Source organism: Ammodytes marinus (genome assembly GCF_949987685.1).
Source record: "Ammodytes marinus genome assembly, chromosome: 1".
In the NCBI taxonomy this organism is placed as follows: Eukaryota; Metazoa; Chordata; class Actinopteri; order Uranoscopiformes; family Ammodytidae; genus Ammodytes; species Ammodytes marinus.
In genome coordinates, this window is record NC_137230.1 from 9,172,030 (window position 1) to 9,191,314 (window position 19,285).

At 41.7% G+C, this 19,285-nt stretch overlaps 1 protein-coding gene across 1 annotated transcript; it reads left to right on the forward strand.

The window, feature by feature from the left end:
• The first annotated feature begins 144 nt into the window (after positions 1 to 144).
• Positions 145 to 18,829, forward strand: LOC307253217 (semaphorin-7A). Its single transcript, XM_080031145.1, has 14 exons — positions 145 to 303; positions 4,148 to 4,284; positions 4,388 to 4,450; positions 4,555 to 4,653; positions 4,931 to 5,024; positions 5,467 to 5,574; positions 5,700 to 5,839; positions 6,032 to 6,210; positions 8,345 to 8,453; positions 8,906 to 9,101; positions 10,672 to 10,787; positions 10,880 to 11,025; positions 14,723 to 14,790; positions 16,695 to 18,829. Exons 1-14 carry the CDS (start codon positions 201 to 203, stop codon positions 17,051 to 17,053), a joined length of 1,917 nt encoding a protein of 638 aa, XP_079887271.1. The 5' UTR covers positions 145 to 200; the 3' UTR covers positions 17,054 to 18,829.
• Positions 18,830 to 19,285: the final 456 nt, after the last annotated feature.

Sequence of the window (19,285 nt, forward strand, 5' to 3'; positions counted from 1 at the left end):
AGTGTCGCGTTGCGATTTAGTGGTTATCCCTCCGGGGATAACTTTCAGAAACCCCTTGGTCCGCACCTGTGTCCCAAACTCCCCCCCCCCCCGAAGCCTTACAGGCTACTACATAAACGTAGCAGAGAGGGGGGCACGCCTCAGCCTGTGAGCACTGACTGCCTTGCGGAAATGTATTATTTGTCTACTTACAAGCGAACATGGATCACGTCTTTCTAACGGTCTGTTTATTATTTTCATGCCTCAATATTTTTAAAGAAACGAACTCAGCGCTTCCGCCGAGAATGATATTCACCGAAAAAGGTAAGAAATATTTGAAGTTGTTCTTCAACATCGGAACATAAACGAGTTTTGACTTCCTGTCGCATGTCAAAATAATACAACGAGGAAAATGTTTTCAAATGTTTGAATATTTGAACTTTTTTTTAAAAACAGTAGACATGGTCTAGAAAAGAACAGAGATTGCGTCTCATTTTAAACAACAAAGGGATCCTCTGGTCCTATACTCTCATACATTTCTTATTCTGTAACATTGAAGTCAACCTTTGCATATAACGGCGATATAGAAGCCACCGCGCAGTATTTAAAGAGTTTGTAGTCTATGGAGCAATTAATTAATTAATTAGTATTAATCGATATTTCAGGAATGAGTAAGCGGTGGAAAATTTAAAATATATATAGGCCTATATATAGGCTATGTATAATTTGGGACTTCATCATAAACATTTTTTCTTCAGAGCAGAGCAGAAAACACATAGCCTATGTCTTCACATGTCACTGATACAAATGGATGATGGCTGCATTCCATTAAGCTGCCTTTTTTCAGGATCCTGGTAGGAAACAGTAGCTGGAATACTGTAACACTTGGCATGGCAGTTACTGGTGTAGTAAAATATAAAAGAGCCACTGTTTTTCATGTTATCAGTAGCCACACACTTTACTACTATGACAAGTCAGAATGTCTGCGGAGATTAAGGCCTGTCCACTTAATAGTTGTCATTCAGGAAGCTTGGTGGTTTTAACCGAAGATAATAGTAGATGTTTTAACAAAAAGAAAAACCATAAAATATTGTGTTTTTTAAAGTTTTTTTAAAGGACTTTATCGATCATGAGGAAGTGAATGCATCTTCCTCTCAGACAGGGAACTTACATTGCCTGTCAAGGGATGGGTGGGTGTTGTTTGGTCTGAACCATCCATTAGAAAGATAAGCAGAACTAATGAACTGTGTTAGCTAATGAAGCTCAGCCCAGGATTTTAGTGGCATCCAATTCTCAAGGTGACTTGTTACTACGATGAGCATTTTAACCCCTTACTATGCACACCTAAAGCATGTCCAAAAAAGGGTAAAGGTTATTCTTCACCCTGGATAGATTTAACGATTGTATTTTAGATTGGCAGTAGGGATGGGGGGGGGGGAGGGGGGGATATAAGATTGTATCGCAACTCGCAATAAATTACTCCCACAGTATGTTGATCATGGTGAATTTTCATTATCGGGACAATGGTGAAAAAGTGTCTTGAAAACTCTGTCTAATTCTGCTAAATTCAGAATGCCAACATTGTTGAAACATTTGGCCTAACTCCAAAGCAAATGTGAGCCTTTGGATGGAGCCACAGGAAGAGTCAGCACATCACCGAATTCATTAGGAATCATCATCTTGGAATCCTTTTTGTTTCTGAAAAATGTTGTGCCAAGTGAAAACTATGAGCCTTCACCTCACCATCAGTACCAAAGTGACAGACCAACTCTGCCATCCATACTGCCACACCACCAGTTTAGCTGAAAACAGATTCAGTTGCTATACGATGACAGTTTAACCACATCCATTGTAAATCCCATACAAAAGCTTTGTTTATCATTCACTGTAGCGGCTTCCCATTAGCCATAGGCTGCATGTCGTTTGGTGTCTGACGCGTGCCTATAGCCTCTAGTTAACAGTTTGGTTAACGTACGTAATGTCCACTCGTTCCAGTAATTCATAATGCATAGTTTATTTACATATAATTAAAGTACGACTTGAACATTTAGACAATACACTGTTGACCTATTGGCTCCCTTAGCACGGTCGAAAACTATTTGCCTTCCGGCATGCAAGCACCTGGCTAGTTTGAGTGCGCCTGATTAATAGCCTTGCATCCGGTTCAGCCCCGCCACCAGGCGGTCGAATTGGGCATAGCCAGACAATACAAACAAACAAGGAAAAGGGGTAAATGGCTCTTACATTCCGGCCCCTAATTGTTCATGGCAGGACATAACAATTCTTTAAAATGCAAAAAAAGAGCCATAGACAAACATTAAAAAAATTCAGAGAATCGGAGGTAACAAGCAGTCAATTTAACATCTAAGGCTGCTTGTAATAGGCACAGCTTAGTTACAGGGGTTTCAAAACATTACTCTGTCTTTAGACGAGCAGACCGAACAAGACCATTTTGTCTGGAAAAGTTTCCAGTATTCTACAAAGTAACCAAGAGCAATGAGGAGCAGTAGATTACACCACCAACACAACATCCTCAGGCACAAGGTTTCTTTTGCCTCTTACTAGCATTCTGGACCTTGCTCCATGAGCGACCTCTTCTGTCATCCCTCTTGTGCCTGTGACCCTTCTCTCGGTCCTTTGACCTCCTACTCTTTCCTTTGCTTTTACTGCGGCTTTGGGGTTTCTCCCTTTGTGTTGCCTTGTGTTTGCTTTGCTTTTCCTCGTCACCAGTGTCCTTCTCTTTGCTCTTGGATCCATGTGAGAGGCCTTTCTTGCCTTTTTTCCCTTCGAGTGAGTGTTCATTATTTGTGTTGGAGGTCCGTCGCTCTCTTCTTGGAGCTTTAGCAGCCTCATCTTTGCCCTCAGTCATGTCACCTCGGTCACCCTTAGTCCATTGCTCTCCAGTGACTGCCCTCATCCTCCTGGGGCTTATCTCCTGACTCCAGTGTGAAGGGTTTTCACTGCGTCGGAAACGATCTCTGGACCTTGAACGAATGCGTGACGGAGTCACCAGTCTTCTGTGATATGCTGACTGAGAATTATATGCTGCGCCAGAACTCTCCCTTTGCCTTTCCACTTTATTTTGTGAATCCTTCCCCAGCTCCTCTATTGGCTTCGTGACAGCCTGAGGACTCCTCCTCACGAGGAATCGATTCTCTGGGATGGTTGGTATTTCTTCAGGACGTACAGTAGTTGAAACCAACTTTTCTTGTTCTTTATCTGCGGTTATTTCAGATTTGGGCATTTTCTTGCCCTCTCAGGTCGTTTCATTGAAGTCATGCATGTATTGGTTGTTCACCAGTTCGGTCCGATTGTAAGCGGAGACCCTATTCACAACCGCCACAGTGAGTCCAGATCTTGGGTCAGCTCTTTCACTGTCTTGCACAGGACCGTTAACCACCCAGCCAAGCACAGTTTTTGTTGCATAAGGGCCTCCTCCATGGCTGTTGACAATCTTCCAGGGTTCTAATAACTCTGGGGCGTTGCTACCAATCAACAAGTCAACGTTGGCACCTATTCGAGGGACTTCAATGGCTGAGAGGTAAGTCCACTTTGCCAGATCTTCTGGTTTGATGATGTTATCGGTTGTAACAGGCATTTTCCTTTGAGTGAGTACATCAGGTAGTTGGTAGTAGCACTCCCCATTAAACCAGTGAGGAGGAGTCCTTGGAGCAGTTGGGAAAGCGCCTGGTGGCGGGGCTGAACCGGATGCAAGGCTATTAATCAGGCGCACTCAAACTAGCCAGGTGCTTGCATGCCGGAAGGCAAATAGTTTTCGACTAATGTAGCGGCTTCCCATTAGCCATAGGCTGCATGTCGTTTGGTGTCTGACGCGTGCCTATAGCCTCTAGTTAACAGTTTGGTTAACGTACGTAATGTCCACTCGTTCCAGTAATTCATAATGCATGCATAGTTTATTTACATATAATTAAAGTACGACTTGAACATTTAGACAATACACTGTTGACCTATTGGCTCCCTTAGCACGGTCGAAAACTATTTGCCTTCCGGCATGCAAGCACCTGGCTAGTTTGAGTGCGCCTGATTAATAGCCTTGCATCCGGTTCAGCCCCGCCACCAGGCGGTCGAATTGGGCATAGCCAGACAATACAAACAAACAAGGAAAAGGGGTAAATGGCTCTTACATTCACTTTTGTTTTTATAACAGAGACTTCAATGAAAAGGTTGCCTTTGCCTGAGCACCATGCCCCCGTGCGGATTATTCTGGAAGAAGAAGGGCCAGACATGGTCACAGTTGTTGGACATAAACACCTGATTTCATACAAATTTCAAAACCCTCTGAAGGTGAGTGAACATGTCTGACAGTGTTTTATTGTATGACTCCGGCCAAATGTAAATAAGTGTACAAAAAAGTGTGTAAAAAGTGATTGTTCTTTTCTCCTCACAGACCCCTGTGAAAAGAAGGGTGTCCTGGAATCCGGAGTGCAGCGACAATGGACATTCATCTAAAGTAAGCTGTTACACAACATGAGTCAAAAGCAAAAACAGCAGAGAGTTTCAAATTGAATGATGGTGGTCAGATCTGATGGGGAAAATTTTGCTCTTGTCATTTAGGATTGCAACTACAACATCACTGTGGTCCACAAGATGAAAGAGGCCAACCAGTTGTTTGTGTGTGGAACCAATGGCAGGGAAACAGTGTGCTGTAACATGGTAGGAGCCTGCAGAGATGTACTGGATATGTTTACTTAGAAAGGAAGGAAACAATTACAGAAAATTGCTGTTTTAAGCTGTTCCAAGAAAAGTAAATGGTGTGCAACACTTTGCGCTTCATCAACTTTTTTCAGATGTATCAGTTAGATAAGAGCATGTTAAAACATTTAATGCACACTTTCATGAATTGGGTTTTCCTAATCAATAAACCACTGTGTGTACCACCAGTGATGGAGAATAGCTGTGATATTTTAATAACCTCTGTTATTTCTTATAGACTTTATCAGGGCTGTCACCCACGTGCACTCACTCTGAAAAAATGGGGAGCATCAAATTTATCGTAAAGGAAGGTGAACCGTCTGTTTTTGTGGGTGAGTTTCTGTTCACACAGGATTATTTTTTTAAAGCAAACTCATGAATCTCTGCTTTCTGATTTAACAGTTTTCCACAATGGAAAGGTTATTTTTTTCTTCTCTAGTCATGGAGGGAAGTTGTTCCCTTAACATATATACCCTATTCTACACACCACTAACCTGCTTTACTTGTCTAAACACAAAATGACTTAGGGTCCCTGTTCGCTACCCTTGCTTACATTGCACTGCACTGGTGCTTCTGTTTACTCCAGACTCCAGTGGTATTGCCAGTACATGCACATTATGTTTCAGCAAGCTGTCAGCTTATCAGCACACAGCTTTTCATACTGTCCCTGACTGAAGGAACTGGTGTATTTGAATATGAACGGCGATTGGGTGCATGCTGCACAGTGATGCTGCTGTCATACCTTACGAGTTGTATTCATTTATGTTATTCCAGAATCTGAAAAAAGCGCAGACCTCTACATGACAGACTCTGGAGCTCAAGAGTATGTTGGCATCTACAAGTTTGGGGAAAAAAGAGTTGGACCAGCTAGCCATAATAAAGGTATTTGCATGGAGATAGATTGGTTTCCTGTAAGGACTGGCTAAGTCTCTTAAGATAAATGATATCCCCCTTAATGATCCACATGTCCTATGGAGACAAACGATGACATTGTTTTCTGTCTTTAGAGCAGCACTATGTGGGTTTGATGCTCAGCAGACAGGAAAAGGATCCCTCGCAAGACAAAGTGTATGGCTTCTACAAGGAGAAGGACAGAGACACAGGCTACAGTGGAATGTGGCTCCCCTTTGTGACCCAGGTTTGCATGGTAAGGTCTGCATAATAAAAAGAAGGGATTTATTAACTGTCACACACGTTGATGCTAGATTGTTTTACTAAACACATATTTTTTAGCATCAGATTTTTTCAAGAATTGTAGCAATATCCATGGCATATACACTCACCACAACATGGGCACTAGGAGTTCACTGTTGATCCTTTGGCTGTGCGTTGCTTCTAGGCTGATATGGGTGGTCCCAAAAACACCCTGCAGTTTACCTGGACGTCCCAGATGAATGCCAGGCTCTTCTGTGGAGACCCAGACAGCAAACGGCATTTCTCTGAGCTGGTAGATGTGGCCACAGTGGAGGCAGACCACTGGCAGGACACCATGGTTTATGCACTCTTCAAGAATGAATGGTAGGACTCCATTATCCTTGATGCTTCCACGCATGGGTGGAAATTATATTGTAAGGTATCACTTGTGTAAAAACACTGTCCATTTATCAAAAATAGTTTTTATTAGACTTAGGCTTAGACTTAGACTTGCTTTATTGTCATTTAAAGCGGCAACGAGTAACATTTAAATATCTTTTAAACAGCCTAATTTTTCCTCTGATAATCACAAATTACCTTTAACAGCAAACGAGACCATCAGTGCAAAGAAAGACGTTTTTATATAGTTTTTATTACTGCATTTGATCTGGTCGTACACCCAGTCCGATTTTCGGTTCACGCGTGCATGCTCTATGGTCACATATCCGTATTGGTCGCAGATTTCAGTGTGGCGCAGGAACGTGAATTGAAAAGCCTATCACTCCAGGTGAGGGAAGGGGAGCGGGAGACCAGATCCCAATTCACCAGATGTGGGACAAAGACTACGTTTGTGCGGGACAATGCGGGACAAAGTGCCGTTTTTTTAGCAAAATAAACTCGTGTCACCACCGGTAATGCCAGAGACACGGCTTTCTAAATTAAAAAAACACTATCTTTAGATCAGCGTGCAGCAGTTAAGTTAGCTACTGTTAAACAAATAGAGCATTAAGGCTGCGGCTTCACATTAAAAGCATTTCACTGGCTTCACATTAGCATTTCACTTGACAAACGTGAGTTGGCTTTTATTTTGAAGTAACAGGAAAGTGAACGTTGAAGCACTGCAGGCAGCACCTTCACAGAGCCACTGAGCCCAGCAGCCCGATACACACACACAGACAAACGGAGACTGCTGTCTCCTGACAGCTATCGGATAAATGCCAGATTATAAAACACGCATTTAAAAAGGGGGGCTCACTTTCAATAACAATGCGGGACAACGTCTCAATTTGCGGGACGTGTGAAAAGTAATGGAAATGCGATCTGGTCATCCTAGAAGGGGAGCGGGAGCCTTGTTTGAGACAGTTATTTGTCGTCATAATGACTGATAACGGGGCTGAACCATCAAAGAAAAAAAAATAAAATGCAATGAAGAAAAGCTCAAAGGGAGAGTGATAGGCGGGCGGGAGGGCGTTGCCAAGCAACGTATACACAATTTCACGCAGCGAACCTAGACTGCAGTGTTTACTCCTAAATGAATGAGCGGTAGCCTACTAAAACAAAGTTTACTTTGCCTCACCAGCATCATCAGATGACCATTATTCATCTGAAATAGTCATTATTTACAACAACATAAACACATTACCTCATCGTGATCCATAACTAACTGCCGTCTCTCGTTCATTCGCTTTGTGTGGGGACTGGGGACACATACTCGTTCAGCTCCGTGAGAGGTGACAATGGATCAACTCATTGCAATCAGGTCAGGTGTAGTTGATGCTGTGTCACTAACCACTCTCACCGAGCCGAAAAGAGTCCGGTGCCCTCACACTTTCAACACACGGACACGCACTATATTGCTTCCTGATTATTTGAATCTTGAGGCCCTGCACGAGCTAGAAAACAGCTTCACGACAGCTGGCGTCGTAAAAATACTACCGCTTTTGTTCAAAGGTGTCGCCAACGTGCCGACTTACTCGTTGTACCTTTAATAAATGCACCAGTGCACATATTAAACAAAATTGCGTTACCTTGGCTCACGGTGGAGTGGACACATAAAAATAATATTCAATATTTAACTCAAATTCAAATATTCACAGAATGCAAAAAGATGGCATGACGTAAAAAAAAAGGTTAAAATACTAAGAGGGTAGGGGATGTGGGGGGAATTTTCTCAAGTTGGAATGAGAGGATATACAGTATCTCAAACGTCACACATTTCGAAGAGTAAATAATTAAACACAGTCTTAACTTGTCTGTTGTCTAATCTTAAATGGGACTGGTGAGTTCTTTGACTTTCCAGCGTCATAAGGTTAGGGTCAAACATAAAGGGAACTCTTTGTTTTCGCTTCCTCTCAGTGTTTTGGTGCAAAGATAGGTTCCTCCTTCTAAACTCAGATAGTCTAAGTGGCAGCTGCTCTGCCTTCCGCTACATGGCTTCAATTTTTCCTGACTTAACAACAATTCCTTGTTGCTACAGATGTCTCTGTGCACACTGGCTGACCTCTGCGTCTCTTTGCAGGGGTATGAGCGCTGTGTGTGTCTACAGCATAGGAGATATTAACCACATCTTCACAACTTCACCATTTAAAGGTGACAACACTGACAGCCATGGGAGCAGGCCTAGAGAGGTATGTGGCGTAAAATGTAAGGAATTGTCAAACTCGTCACAAAATGTTTCCTGGCATTATAGCCTAATGGTTACCTTCCATTACACACCTAGGGGTGTAATGGAAGGTAACCATGGACGAGAACACGCATGGCTGTGCCTTCCAATCCTTGGTTTACATGTTCGTGCCAACCTAAACTTGATGGATGTAGCCACCAAATGCATTTATAAAAAACACTTTTAAAGGGTTATTCTTCTCAAACAAGTCAGCTGGAATCACTATAAACTAAGCCAGACCCACCAACCCATTGAGCTAACAAAAGCTTTGTTATCTAGCTGGCTACAGCGGATCAAATCTGCCCCCGACAGTTGTCATCAAGCTGACGAAAACGATTGTAGAAAGGAGAAGCGTGCTTTGGTCAACGTGCCATAACGTGCAGGGCGAAACCCAAAACCGTATGCCTTTCTGTTCAGTGTGTCCCAGACAGCACAAAGATTCCCCCGGACGTCCTGAAGATGATCGAGAAGACATTAGAGATGGAGCAATGGGTCCGGCCTGTGAACAACTCTGGCCCACTTCTCCTGAATCACCACAGATACACCCACATCTACGTTGACACTTCCCAGCACAAGAGGAACAATAACCACCCGGTCCTGTTTCTGTCTCTACGTGAGTAGTAGAGTAATATGAATCTGGGAAGTGGAAACTAAGAATACTTTACTGTACATTAGAGGTTGATTACAATACAGAACATTTAAATAGTTTGTTGGGCTGGGAGTAAAGCACTGGAACAACTTATTTTCAAACGACTTAATTAGGCTGGAAGAGTTCAGTTTAGCTTTGTACCTGAGACAGACACCAGTAGGCATACAATCAATACTATTATCTAGTATCTGGTTGGAAAATAGGCCTGCAGCCACTTACAGCAGCAAAGGCGTGATGTAGTTAAAGCTGGCTTTTAAATCCATGCAGTCAGTGTATAGAAACAAAGCTATCATATGGACTAGATTGTGCTTGAACAGGCTTTTTAAAAGCTATGTGCGTTAGCAGAAATGACTGACTATCTTTAGATAGGACCAGGTATTTGGTTTCAGGTTTAAATCATTGTCCCAGAATACATTAGCACATGATGTGGAACTATCTTGTGTGAACTGGTTGTTCAGGTTTATTTATGTCAACTCATGACATATAACATGTGTCTTCGCACTGTGCTTGCACTTTGGCCTAGCTGACCAGTCATGATTAAAACAAGATAAAGAGATGTATGACTTTTCAAAACATGACTAAGAGACACGGCATGACATCTTATGGTCGGGTGACTGAAGACTGAAGCCAACTGGACACATGACTTGTAGGCTACTGTGGGTAGAGTATTAGATGAAGCCATAGAGGAACAACCGACAGTATTACATGCATAGAGCCCATATGTGTGAATTCACCCAGTGTTACAACAAACCTGCAAAGTGTAAATAGATTAAGGCCAAATGATGAGGAAATAGGCATTTCCGCTTATGAGTATTTTTTTTCTTTTTCATAAATGCTGCAGTAGTATGCCTTTAGGTAATCATATATAAGTTCACTTATTGTGCTAATTCTCAGGTTCAGCTTTGTAATTTGAAGGTAGTGCTAGGTTAGCTTGGTAATGAGGGAGCGCAGCTTATCCCTTATGACATCATAAGAGAAGAGAAAGCCGACTGCGCTTTTTGAACACAGGTTTTCAAAAAGGTGGAGCTGGAGATAAATAGAGTGGGCTGTTTTTTCTCATAGTGTGGGAGTCTCGAGTCACACCTGGGACCCATATTAATGTGGAAAAAACATGAAAAAAAAATTCTCATGAAAGGTGACCTTTAACAATATTAATGAAGGCAAAGTTTGGGGGGCACTCGTGGTGAAGTGGTTAGAGCGCCCGCCCATAGAGGCGCAGTCCTCAGAAGCAGCAGACCACGGTTTCAAATCCGGCCCATGGTTGTTCTCTGCATTTCAGTCCCCACTCTGCCCCATTTCATCTCTGTCTTTCTAACCTGTCTAACAAAGCATAAAAATGCCAAAAAATAATCTAAAAAACTAATTTAAAAATATTAAGGCAAAGTTTACACAAGGGTCAAAACATTTGATAGGCTTTGCTGGTTGTGCCACATTACATGATGAAACATGAGGTAGGAGAGTGGGATGGTATGTGGAGGTGTGTTCAGACAGGTGTGAGTATATTTAGTCATCCTCATTTCATGTCTTTCTACAGAACATGGCGGGATTCATAAGGTGACTAATAGTGAAAGCCAAAGCTTTGTCATCGCCGAGTATCAACCTTTCGACCACAAGGCCCACATCCTCAGCATCCTCCTTCAACCACACTCTGTGAGTAACATGTATATTCACCCCCACCAGGGAGGGAGTATGGAAGAGCTTTACTCACATGGTAATAATTGTTATTTTTGGGGTTATTGCAGAAGAAGTTATATGTGAACTCAAGACTCGAACTGGTCCAGCTGGACGTGGCCAACTGTGCCCAGTATGGAGACAGCTGTGAAGAATGTGTCTTAGCCAGAGATCCCTACTGCGGCTGGAACGGCAAACACTGCAGCCTGCAGACACGGTAAGACCAAAGTGTATCTAAGTATCCGCTCGTCTATTTTGTGTGTGTCACATTCGAAAGATTAAATGCAGTGGCCTTAGCTTTAAGGTGCGAAGTTTACAATCACTATTTCTCACCCAAACTCATTTTGTGTTTGAAATGATCCATTGTTCAGATGCATTTTTGACAGCCTGCAGTCTCCTTCTTCACTGTCTACAATGAAAATGGGGGATAGAAGATTGCCACACAGTGTGCACACATTTTCTCTACATCAGTCACCTCTCTAATTGTATTAAACCAAACTGCACCTTAACATGACACTTCCAGTGTTGAGAAACTCTGATGACGATGGTGTGGATCATGTTGCCAACATATTTCAACAGTCAACTCAGCCCTTCTGAAGTAAAGTTGCCCTACAAGCAAACTTTGACTTCTCATGCAATACCAGCCTGGTTATAGCAGTGTGGTTATATCAACAACACATTAACGCCACATTGAGATTAATTTACTGTTCTGGATTAATACTGTATCTGCAATTTCATTTGATTTCTAGTCTCTCTCTTTTAAACACAACTGACTGTATCCAAACCTGTTCAAAACAGGATTTCCCCCCGAAACAAGTGACCTCTCTCACATGATCTTCTTTTCCCACTCTACAGTTAGCATCAAAAACAACATAACCCAAGGGATTTAACAGGAGCATCATAGTGGGAATACAAAAAACTGAAGTGAGGATTGTTCCTGCTCTAAGGTTTCAGCACATGGTTGGTTAAGAAGAGCACCGAGCATGCAGTCATGAGCTTGACCCTAGGGTTTCCCCAGCCAGTCAGAACGGCCAATGTTAGAAAAGAAAGAAATGTTTCTGCTTGTAATACAATACAGTTTGTGATAGACTTCTTGTTTTTTTCATGTTTCGCTTAAAAAAAATATTAAAACAAAACATGACTCTAGAGGAAGTAAAGGCCAGGTCAGGTGGTCTGATCAGGTCTGATGATAAAAAAACATTTTCATGATAATGCATTATTACTGTAAACACAACAACCGTCCTATTATGTGCCTTGTGGAAGCTCTTTGTTGCCAAGCAGGGGCGCAACTACCCACTTTCTGGTGGGTATGCAGACACTTAGCTTGTGCCAAACTTTTATTTCAGTTCAAATGAATAGTAAAATGAGTCAAACAAGTTAGTCAGCCAACCTTCTTGACTTTACCCATACAACGTGTGTAGGTATTTACCAAGAAAAACGTAAAAAAACAGCTCAGAAAAATGTTTAAATTGGAAAAACCAGCTTGTTGATAAAACTATTTTTTCAAGTGAATGAGAGAGAAAAGGCAATAAATAAGACTAAAAAACTTAGTCACCAATCTATCGCACCAAATTCCCTTACAATAAACTATTATATTCTCTCTCTCTCTCTCTCTCTCTCTCTCTCTCTCTCTCTCTCTCTCTCTCTCTCTCTCTCTCTCTCTCTCTCTCTCTCTCGCTCTCTCTCTCGCTCTCTCTCTCGCTCTCTCTCTCGCTCTCTCTCGCTCTCTCTCGCTCTCTCTCGCTCTCTCTCGCTCTCTCTCGCTCTCTCTCTCGCTCTCTCGCTCTCTCTCTCTCTCTCTCGCTCTCGCTCTCTCTCTCTCTCTCTCTCTCTCTCTCTCTCTCTCTCTCGCTCTCTCAATACTGTATGTGTAACTTACACACTATTCAAACCGATCCTGAATTGTAATGCTTTGGGGGATTCTGAATTGTGATGCTTTGTGGTGCCCCCTCTGTTTCCAATTGAACAAGATGATGGATTCGCTTGGATGAATGATAAAGAGATATTTGAAGGTCCTGATAAGACAGTAGATAAGATTCCCAGGTAAGCCCAACTAGAACAATAGGTTTTTCTTTAGAGCTATGAGTGTAACGACAAAAGAAATGTTTCTGAGGAAATGTTTTCTGCGGGTGAGCTGCAGGGCTTATGTACATGTATAGTGTTTGAAGTATGTTGTGCAATGCTAAGTATGATGTACAAGGCTCTCACTCACACACACAACTCAGACGTGCGCTGGAATGGTGCAAAATATGATAATAGTGGGAAACAGGTGAGTGTGTTGTTTTGGCGCTGACCTGCTATAGGCTAATCACTACACTACCATTCAAAAACTGTGAAAACGGATATAGTCAAAAACTTGAGGTGACACACACGTAGATCTTCAGTGACAATCCGCGAGTCGCGACTGATAATCAGTGAGTGTGCATTAATCAATACAATCGGCCATATATAACACGCAATCTTTCTCCTTATCAATCTTCCCGTTTTCGGTTTTGTGCCCCCGAGAGCTTTCTTTTCTGCCTCTCCAACTTTAGGTCCCTGTCATCAGATGACAACACGATTCAAATGAAAGCTCTCGCGCTCCAGCGCGTGCTCGAGGGGACGCACACTGGAGCGCCTATAGTGTGGGGAGGAGGAGGCGAAGGAGCGGGGGGCGCCTTATCACTGACGTGCCTCTGTTATTGATCATATCATTTACACAAACGCTGTTAAATACAGAAAAATGCCGACTCCAAATAATTTTCCCCCGATCGCTTTGGCGCCCCTCTAGTGCGGGCGCCCCTATGCGCCGCATATAGTGCATACCCACTTTTTGCGCCACTGTTGCCAAGTAAAGCAGTTTGCAAGTAATGCCTATTTTAAGAAGAACTACTGTATGTACATTTCATTTGGCTTGTTTTATTATTACTATTGCAGCTTTACTCTACACATTCAAGAATCATGTGAATCATTTGAGCTAGAATTTTTTTTTCTCAGCATATGGTGGTAGTGGTGGTATGAGTAGCCTACATCCCCCTCCACCACCAATACTCATACAGAATCACAGCCCCCTCACGCCCCTCTTTCCACTCCTAAAGAAACATATCTCTTCATACACTCTTTGTCTGATGTGGCTATAATGAAACCTACAGACTTTATCATAGCATGATTCAATAGGCCTATGTCTTCATTGGCTGAGCAAGGAGGAAATAAAAAACGATATGAAGCGTGCATCCTGTTGCACCCATGTGTAAAGGCTGAGGTGGGTGTGACTGTATTATCAGTCAGAGAGGAGTTACATTTGTAATGGTGCCATTTGAGTGTGGATTACCTTTTTATTGGGTTTGTTATACTGGTGTGGATCAACGAGGAAGCAAGGGAAAAAGGCAAAAACTCCAAACTTAGTAAATGTGTGAATCTACCTTCCAATACATTCCTTAGAACAGAACAATATGCAGATGCCTGCATTGTTGATTTCAGTTTAATTTGGATTGTTTGTGTTTTTCATAAAATAATCAGGCATAGTCACAAAGTAATGGGAAAATGGAATACTACTAGTCATGATGAAACATAGCTACTGAGAAAGTTGGCAGGTGATATACAGTATGTCTTGTGGCATAGATAAAACGTAGAGTCGTAAAGCGAACCTAAAATACATTTCCTCAACTACGTAATTCATAAAAAATGTTTATCCTTTCTGCCCTGCATGCTTATAAAAGGTGTATAGGGATGTTTTGCCACTCGTCTCTAGATGCCGTGCATTATAAGGAAGTATCAGTATAGAGTGTATATTGTCAGTTGTGTGCCTGGTATAAAGCAGTGAGTCAAGTGCTCTGCATTTACATCAGTTGAAATGATGTACTTGCATGGGCTGACTGGTCATTCTGTTGAGCCTGGTGTGTTTGTTCATATGGCATGTTCCTTTCCTTTCACAGTGACACACGGCAGGATGTGGCCCATGGGAACCATAGCATCTGCACGTCTCCGTCAAACCCTGGAAAAGGTATAAAGGCATTTATGAGTTGTCTGCACTAAAACCCCAGTCTATTTTGTTAAAGACCAATATATGTATTACAGGTATATTCACATTGAGGGCTGTGGTTTGACATATATTTAAACAGGGCTCTTGGTTTGTCACACGTGTTTAGCCTCAATGTCTACATTGGGTTCAGTTGAACCATTTGTTCCCATGGTTTGACTGGTTGAACTGGTTTGATTTCATGCAGCTGCAATGTCTAAACCAACTCGTATTCAGCTAAACTGCAGCAAAATGGGGGTTGTATGATTAATGTCTAACTAATGGCTGATTCAGAGGAACGCAACATTACGCACACTCACGCCCATGATTTCTCTTTTCCTTCTGTACATTGTATCATATTTGGTAAAAGCAGTTTAAAGCCCTTCTCTCTCTACATACTGTGCAATACAACTGTGTAACACTGTGAGTACGCAGTTCGCTTTGAGAAAGAATTTGAAGAAGCAGTATTTCCTTTGAGGTTTCTCACTTGATCTTATCTTAAATCCTCTTTGAGATAACAAGATGATATCAGAGACCTTGTGGCCATTTCTGGAAACTGAAACTGTTTGTAATTAACAATAAATAGATGGTTAGATTCTTGGAAGGACTATAAATGGTGTTAACGCTATGCGTGTACTGACCTTTGTAGTATCTTGTTGAACCACACACAGGTGAATGAGTCTGCATTGGTCCAAAGAGTGAAAGATGTGCCTGTAGGCATGATCGTAAAAGGCAAACACTGCAAATAAAATAGCATTAATCAAATATACAATGCAAATGTTGGAATAAATGTAGAGGTTTTACTGCCTGATTAGCTCAGTGGGTACAGTGATGCAGTACTGCACACCCAGGTTTAGAAGTGGTGTGTACTGTGTGCTCTCATGATATCAGTATGTCAAGGCTGCCAATCATGTGCTATACTTGAATTTTGGATCCTTAACCATCAGCTCCATTTTTATCTCATATAAAAACGTTTTAACACATACACATTTGTATGTGTTACATTTGATTTAAACACATACTGTATATAATCTTAGGTACTAAAGAATCCCAGGAATCAGGTTTAAATGTGTTTTTCTCACAAGTAGCAGCCACTGCATAACATCTTTTTAACTAGCCTGTCTTTGTGGTGAGTGTGTGCCTGTTCTTTACTTATGTGGGGCTGATTTTATTTTTTACCAAATGCTTCACATGGTGTATTAAGCAGGCCAACAAATAGACTTGGCCACTGTGTAGAAGTGTGTGGTATCTTTCTCCTATATCAGCCATTACCTTTCATAGAAATACTAAAAAGTTTCATTGCCTACTTATTTATCCCCCATTTTCCAACATACCACAGGTGTCCCACAGCTCAATTTGAGATACCATCATTTAATTTATACAAACAGAGTATACTCATTCTACCTATATTCCCATATGCAGATGATACAGTTCTCTATGCTGCTGTCTCATTATCCAAGAAGTCTAATGGTTTGAACCTCAAATTAACTTAACATTTGTCATCATGTGCTAGAAAATAAAACTCTACCTCTGCTTGATATCCAATTTGCTGCATAATACACGTTTAAAAAAAACATATTACACATATCCAACTCTCTGTACCTCGATCACCCCTCTTTTAGTTGTTCATTCACCCAGCTTTTGTGCAAATGACCACCCCACCATCTGTGTTCCCCTCTGCCATTAGATATGTGTCTAAAAATGGAAAAAATGGCCTTCAGTACACATTTGAAACATGCTCTGACTTGTCCATTGCATGCTGAAGGAAGATCCAGGCACCTTATCAAAATGATCGCTAATAAGCGCGGCATGCCCATTTAATAAATAAAACAAAGCAAACATCTTTCTCAATGCTGAACTGTCGACCTTCTTGTGTGTTCTCTTGTCAGTGTTAAGACATTCCTCTGGTGCACATGCAGACCAGGATGTGGACAGCATCATCCTTCCCCCTCAGTCCAAGTACTTCCTCCAGTGCCCTGTGTCTTCCCATCACGCCCAGTACACCTGGCATCTCCCCAACAGCTCCACAGCCTGCAGCCCCAGGGAGCAGCAGTGTCTCCTTCTGATCCCCAGCATGGGCCCTAAAGAGGTGGGCACCTACACATGTGTGTCTGAGGAGATGGGCTACAGCAGAGTCCTGACACAGTACCAACTACTGCTGGGGAACGGGGCTGCTGCAGGCCACTCAATGAGCCCACTGATCTGGGTTTGTCTCACAGCTGTCATGTTAGTCCTCCTGAGTAAATAACATGAATACAATGGTGATGGAATTATGGCCCTACTCCTTAGCGTCTGTAGTCATACAGTAGCTAGGTGCTGCAACATCATAACTAAAATTTAACAAAAATCCTTGATTTTATTTTGTGACCACCAATAGTCCTAATCATATTTGTTTCCTGTAATTTAATTTTTCAAAATAAGATATCTCGATCTTGCTAATAATTTCTTAATTGTTTTGGAAGTTTAAATTGCTATCATTTAAGCAGTTTTTTAAAGAATGTAATGTATAAAATGTGTTAGGAAGCTCAAGTATTCCTCCTTTAGCACATCGCAATCCTGCACTCAAACAGCTGAATGTACTTGGGCGGCAGTGGCGAAGTGGGTAGGGAGATCGCCTCTGGAGTGCAGGGTCAGAGGTTCGATCCCCCGTCTCCCCGCCACATGTCGAAGTGTCCCTGAGCAAGACACTGAACCCCAAATTGCTCCCGATGGTTCAGAGAGCGCCTTGCATGGCAGCTACTGCCATCGGTGTATGAATGGGTGAATGTGGTAAGATATGTAAAGCGCTTTGGGGCTGAGAAAATCGGCTAGAAGGCGCTATATAAGTCAAGTCCATTTACCATTTACTTTCTCACAAATATTGATCCAATATTGTGGTCATATTATTCAGTCTCAATGCAAACAACAACAACTGGTGGAGGTAGCCACAGAAAATGCTTCTCCTGTATTATTATGTTTGCACAGTCACAGAGCAAAACATAGTAGATCACATTTTAAATAATTAAACAATGGGGGGGGGGCGCTCTTGGTGAAGTGTTTAGAGCACCCCCTAATGAGCCTTATTCCTCATGGAGACATACTGTATATATTTCGACACCAGAAAATGGAACATAATATTTATAAGGCAGGCCTTCGGCGATCGCACATGGGTTTGATACCGACGACACGTATTTATATGAAAAAAGTTACGCACTGACTATACCTTTGAACATTTTTCAATTGGTAAATTGGTTTTGTGCCAAATCGCGTAAGAAGATCTCCCTTCTTCGACTGTCTTTGGATTAGGAAATACACGTAGAGTTGCAAGTTGTGAAACTGTTCTTAAAATCTTAGCTGTGTTAAGAGCTGTTGGACAACTTTCTGTGATTTGTTTTCATTTTCGGTCTTTAGTAATAATACCTGTCAGTGTTTTGCATCCTTTGACTTATTGTGAAATTCTGTAGGCATGGAAGTGCCATACTTTCCCTGTTGTAATGTCCTATCTTGCACATCACAGACTGAGCCATTTTCTCCTTGTGTGTCAATACTTCTCATTTTGTGGAGTTAAAGGAAGCACGTTGATACTGTGAAGTTTAAAATACTGAACTGAGAACTTCCTTTTTTCACCCATGCCTATTTATGGAAAGTGACCCTTAAGGTGTTTCTGGACAGAGAGCGTTTGCTGTGGAGGTGTGTCATATACTACAGAATCCCTTCAACCTGTATTTTTCTAACTTTGCTGCTTTAATTCAGTGAGTTTTAGCACTTTATATGTTGTGCGAATGTGTGTTTGATATGAAAGTGTGATACTTGATGTGTATTTTTTATTTTGAAAAGGGTCCAACATACGTTACACATATGTTCAACATGTTATATCTTTGATTCAATGTTTTATGTAGGTTTGCAATGAGTAAATGACTTGCATTGCTATGTGTATTATGTTTGTTGAATGATCTACAGTTTTTCACCTTTTCTCTGTACATGATGGAGCTTTGTGATGCTGAATGTAAGAAATGTATATTTGTATAACGTGCATCCGTCTATGTGCAGTATTCCTTTCTCATATAAATGCAAATTTGTTGTCATCCTCCTGTACTTTACTGTAATAGTTACAATCCACCAGCTTAGTTCCTCTAACTCCTTGGTGTGGGTATTGGCTGTAAATAACAGCAGGCTACACACAACACAAAATGCTCTTAAAATACTGCACCTATGGGCTCCCTCACACATCGTCATCACTAAAAGTGTATCTTTATTGTCACAGTAGGGCTTTGTTTTTAAAACAATTGCGTCTGAACATGGAAACTTTTGACAACGTAAAGGGGAAAACCTTTGCGTTTTCACTGTGTAAACAGCCCCTTAATGGTTTAGAACTATCACTGGTGTAAATAATACAAAGAGTTGACAGGAAGACACATTTTCACAACTCAACTTGTGACATTTCCTGAACATGATGTGCTGGGTATGAACACACAGTGCATTGTGATTGAGGGGAAGCTAT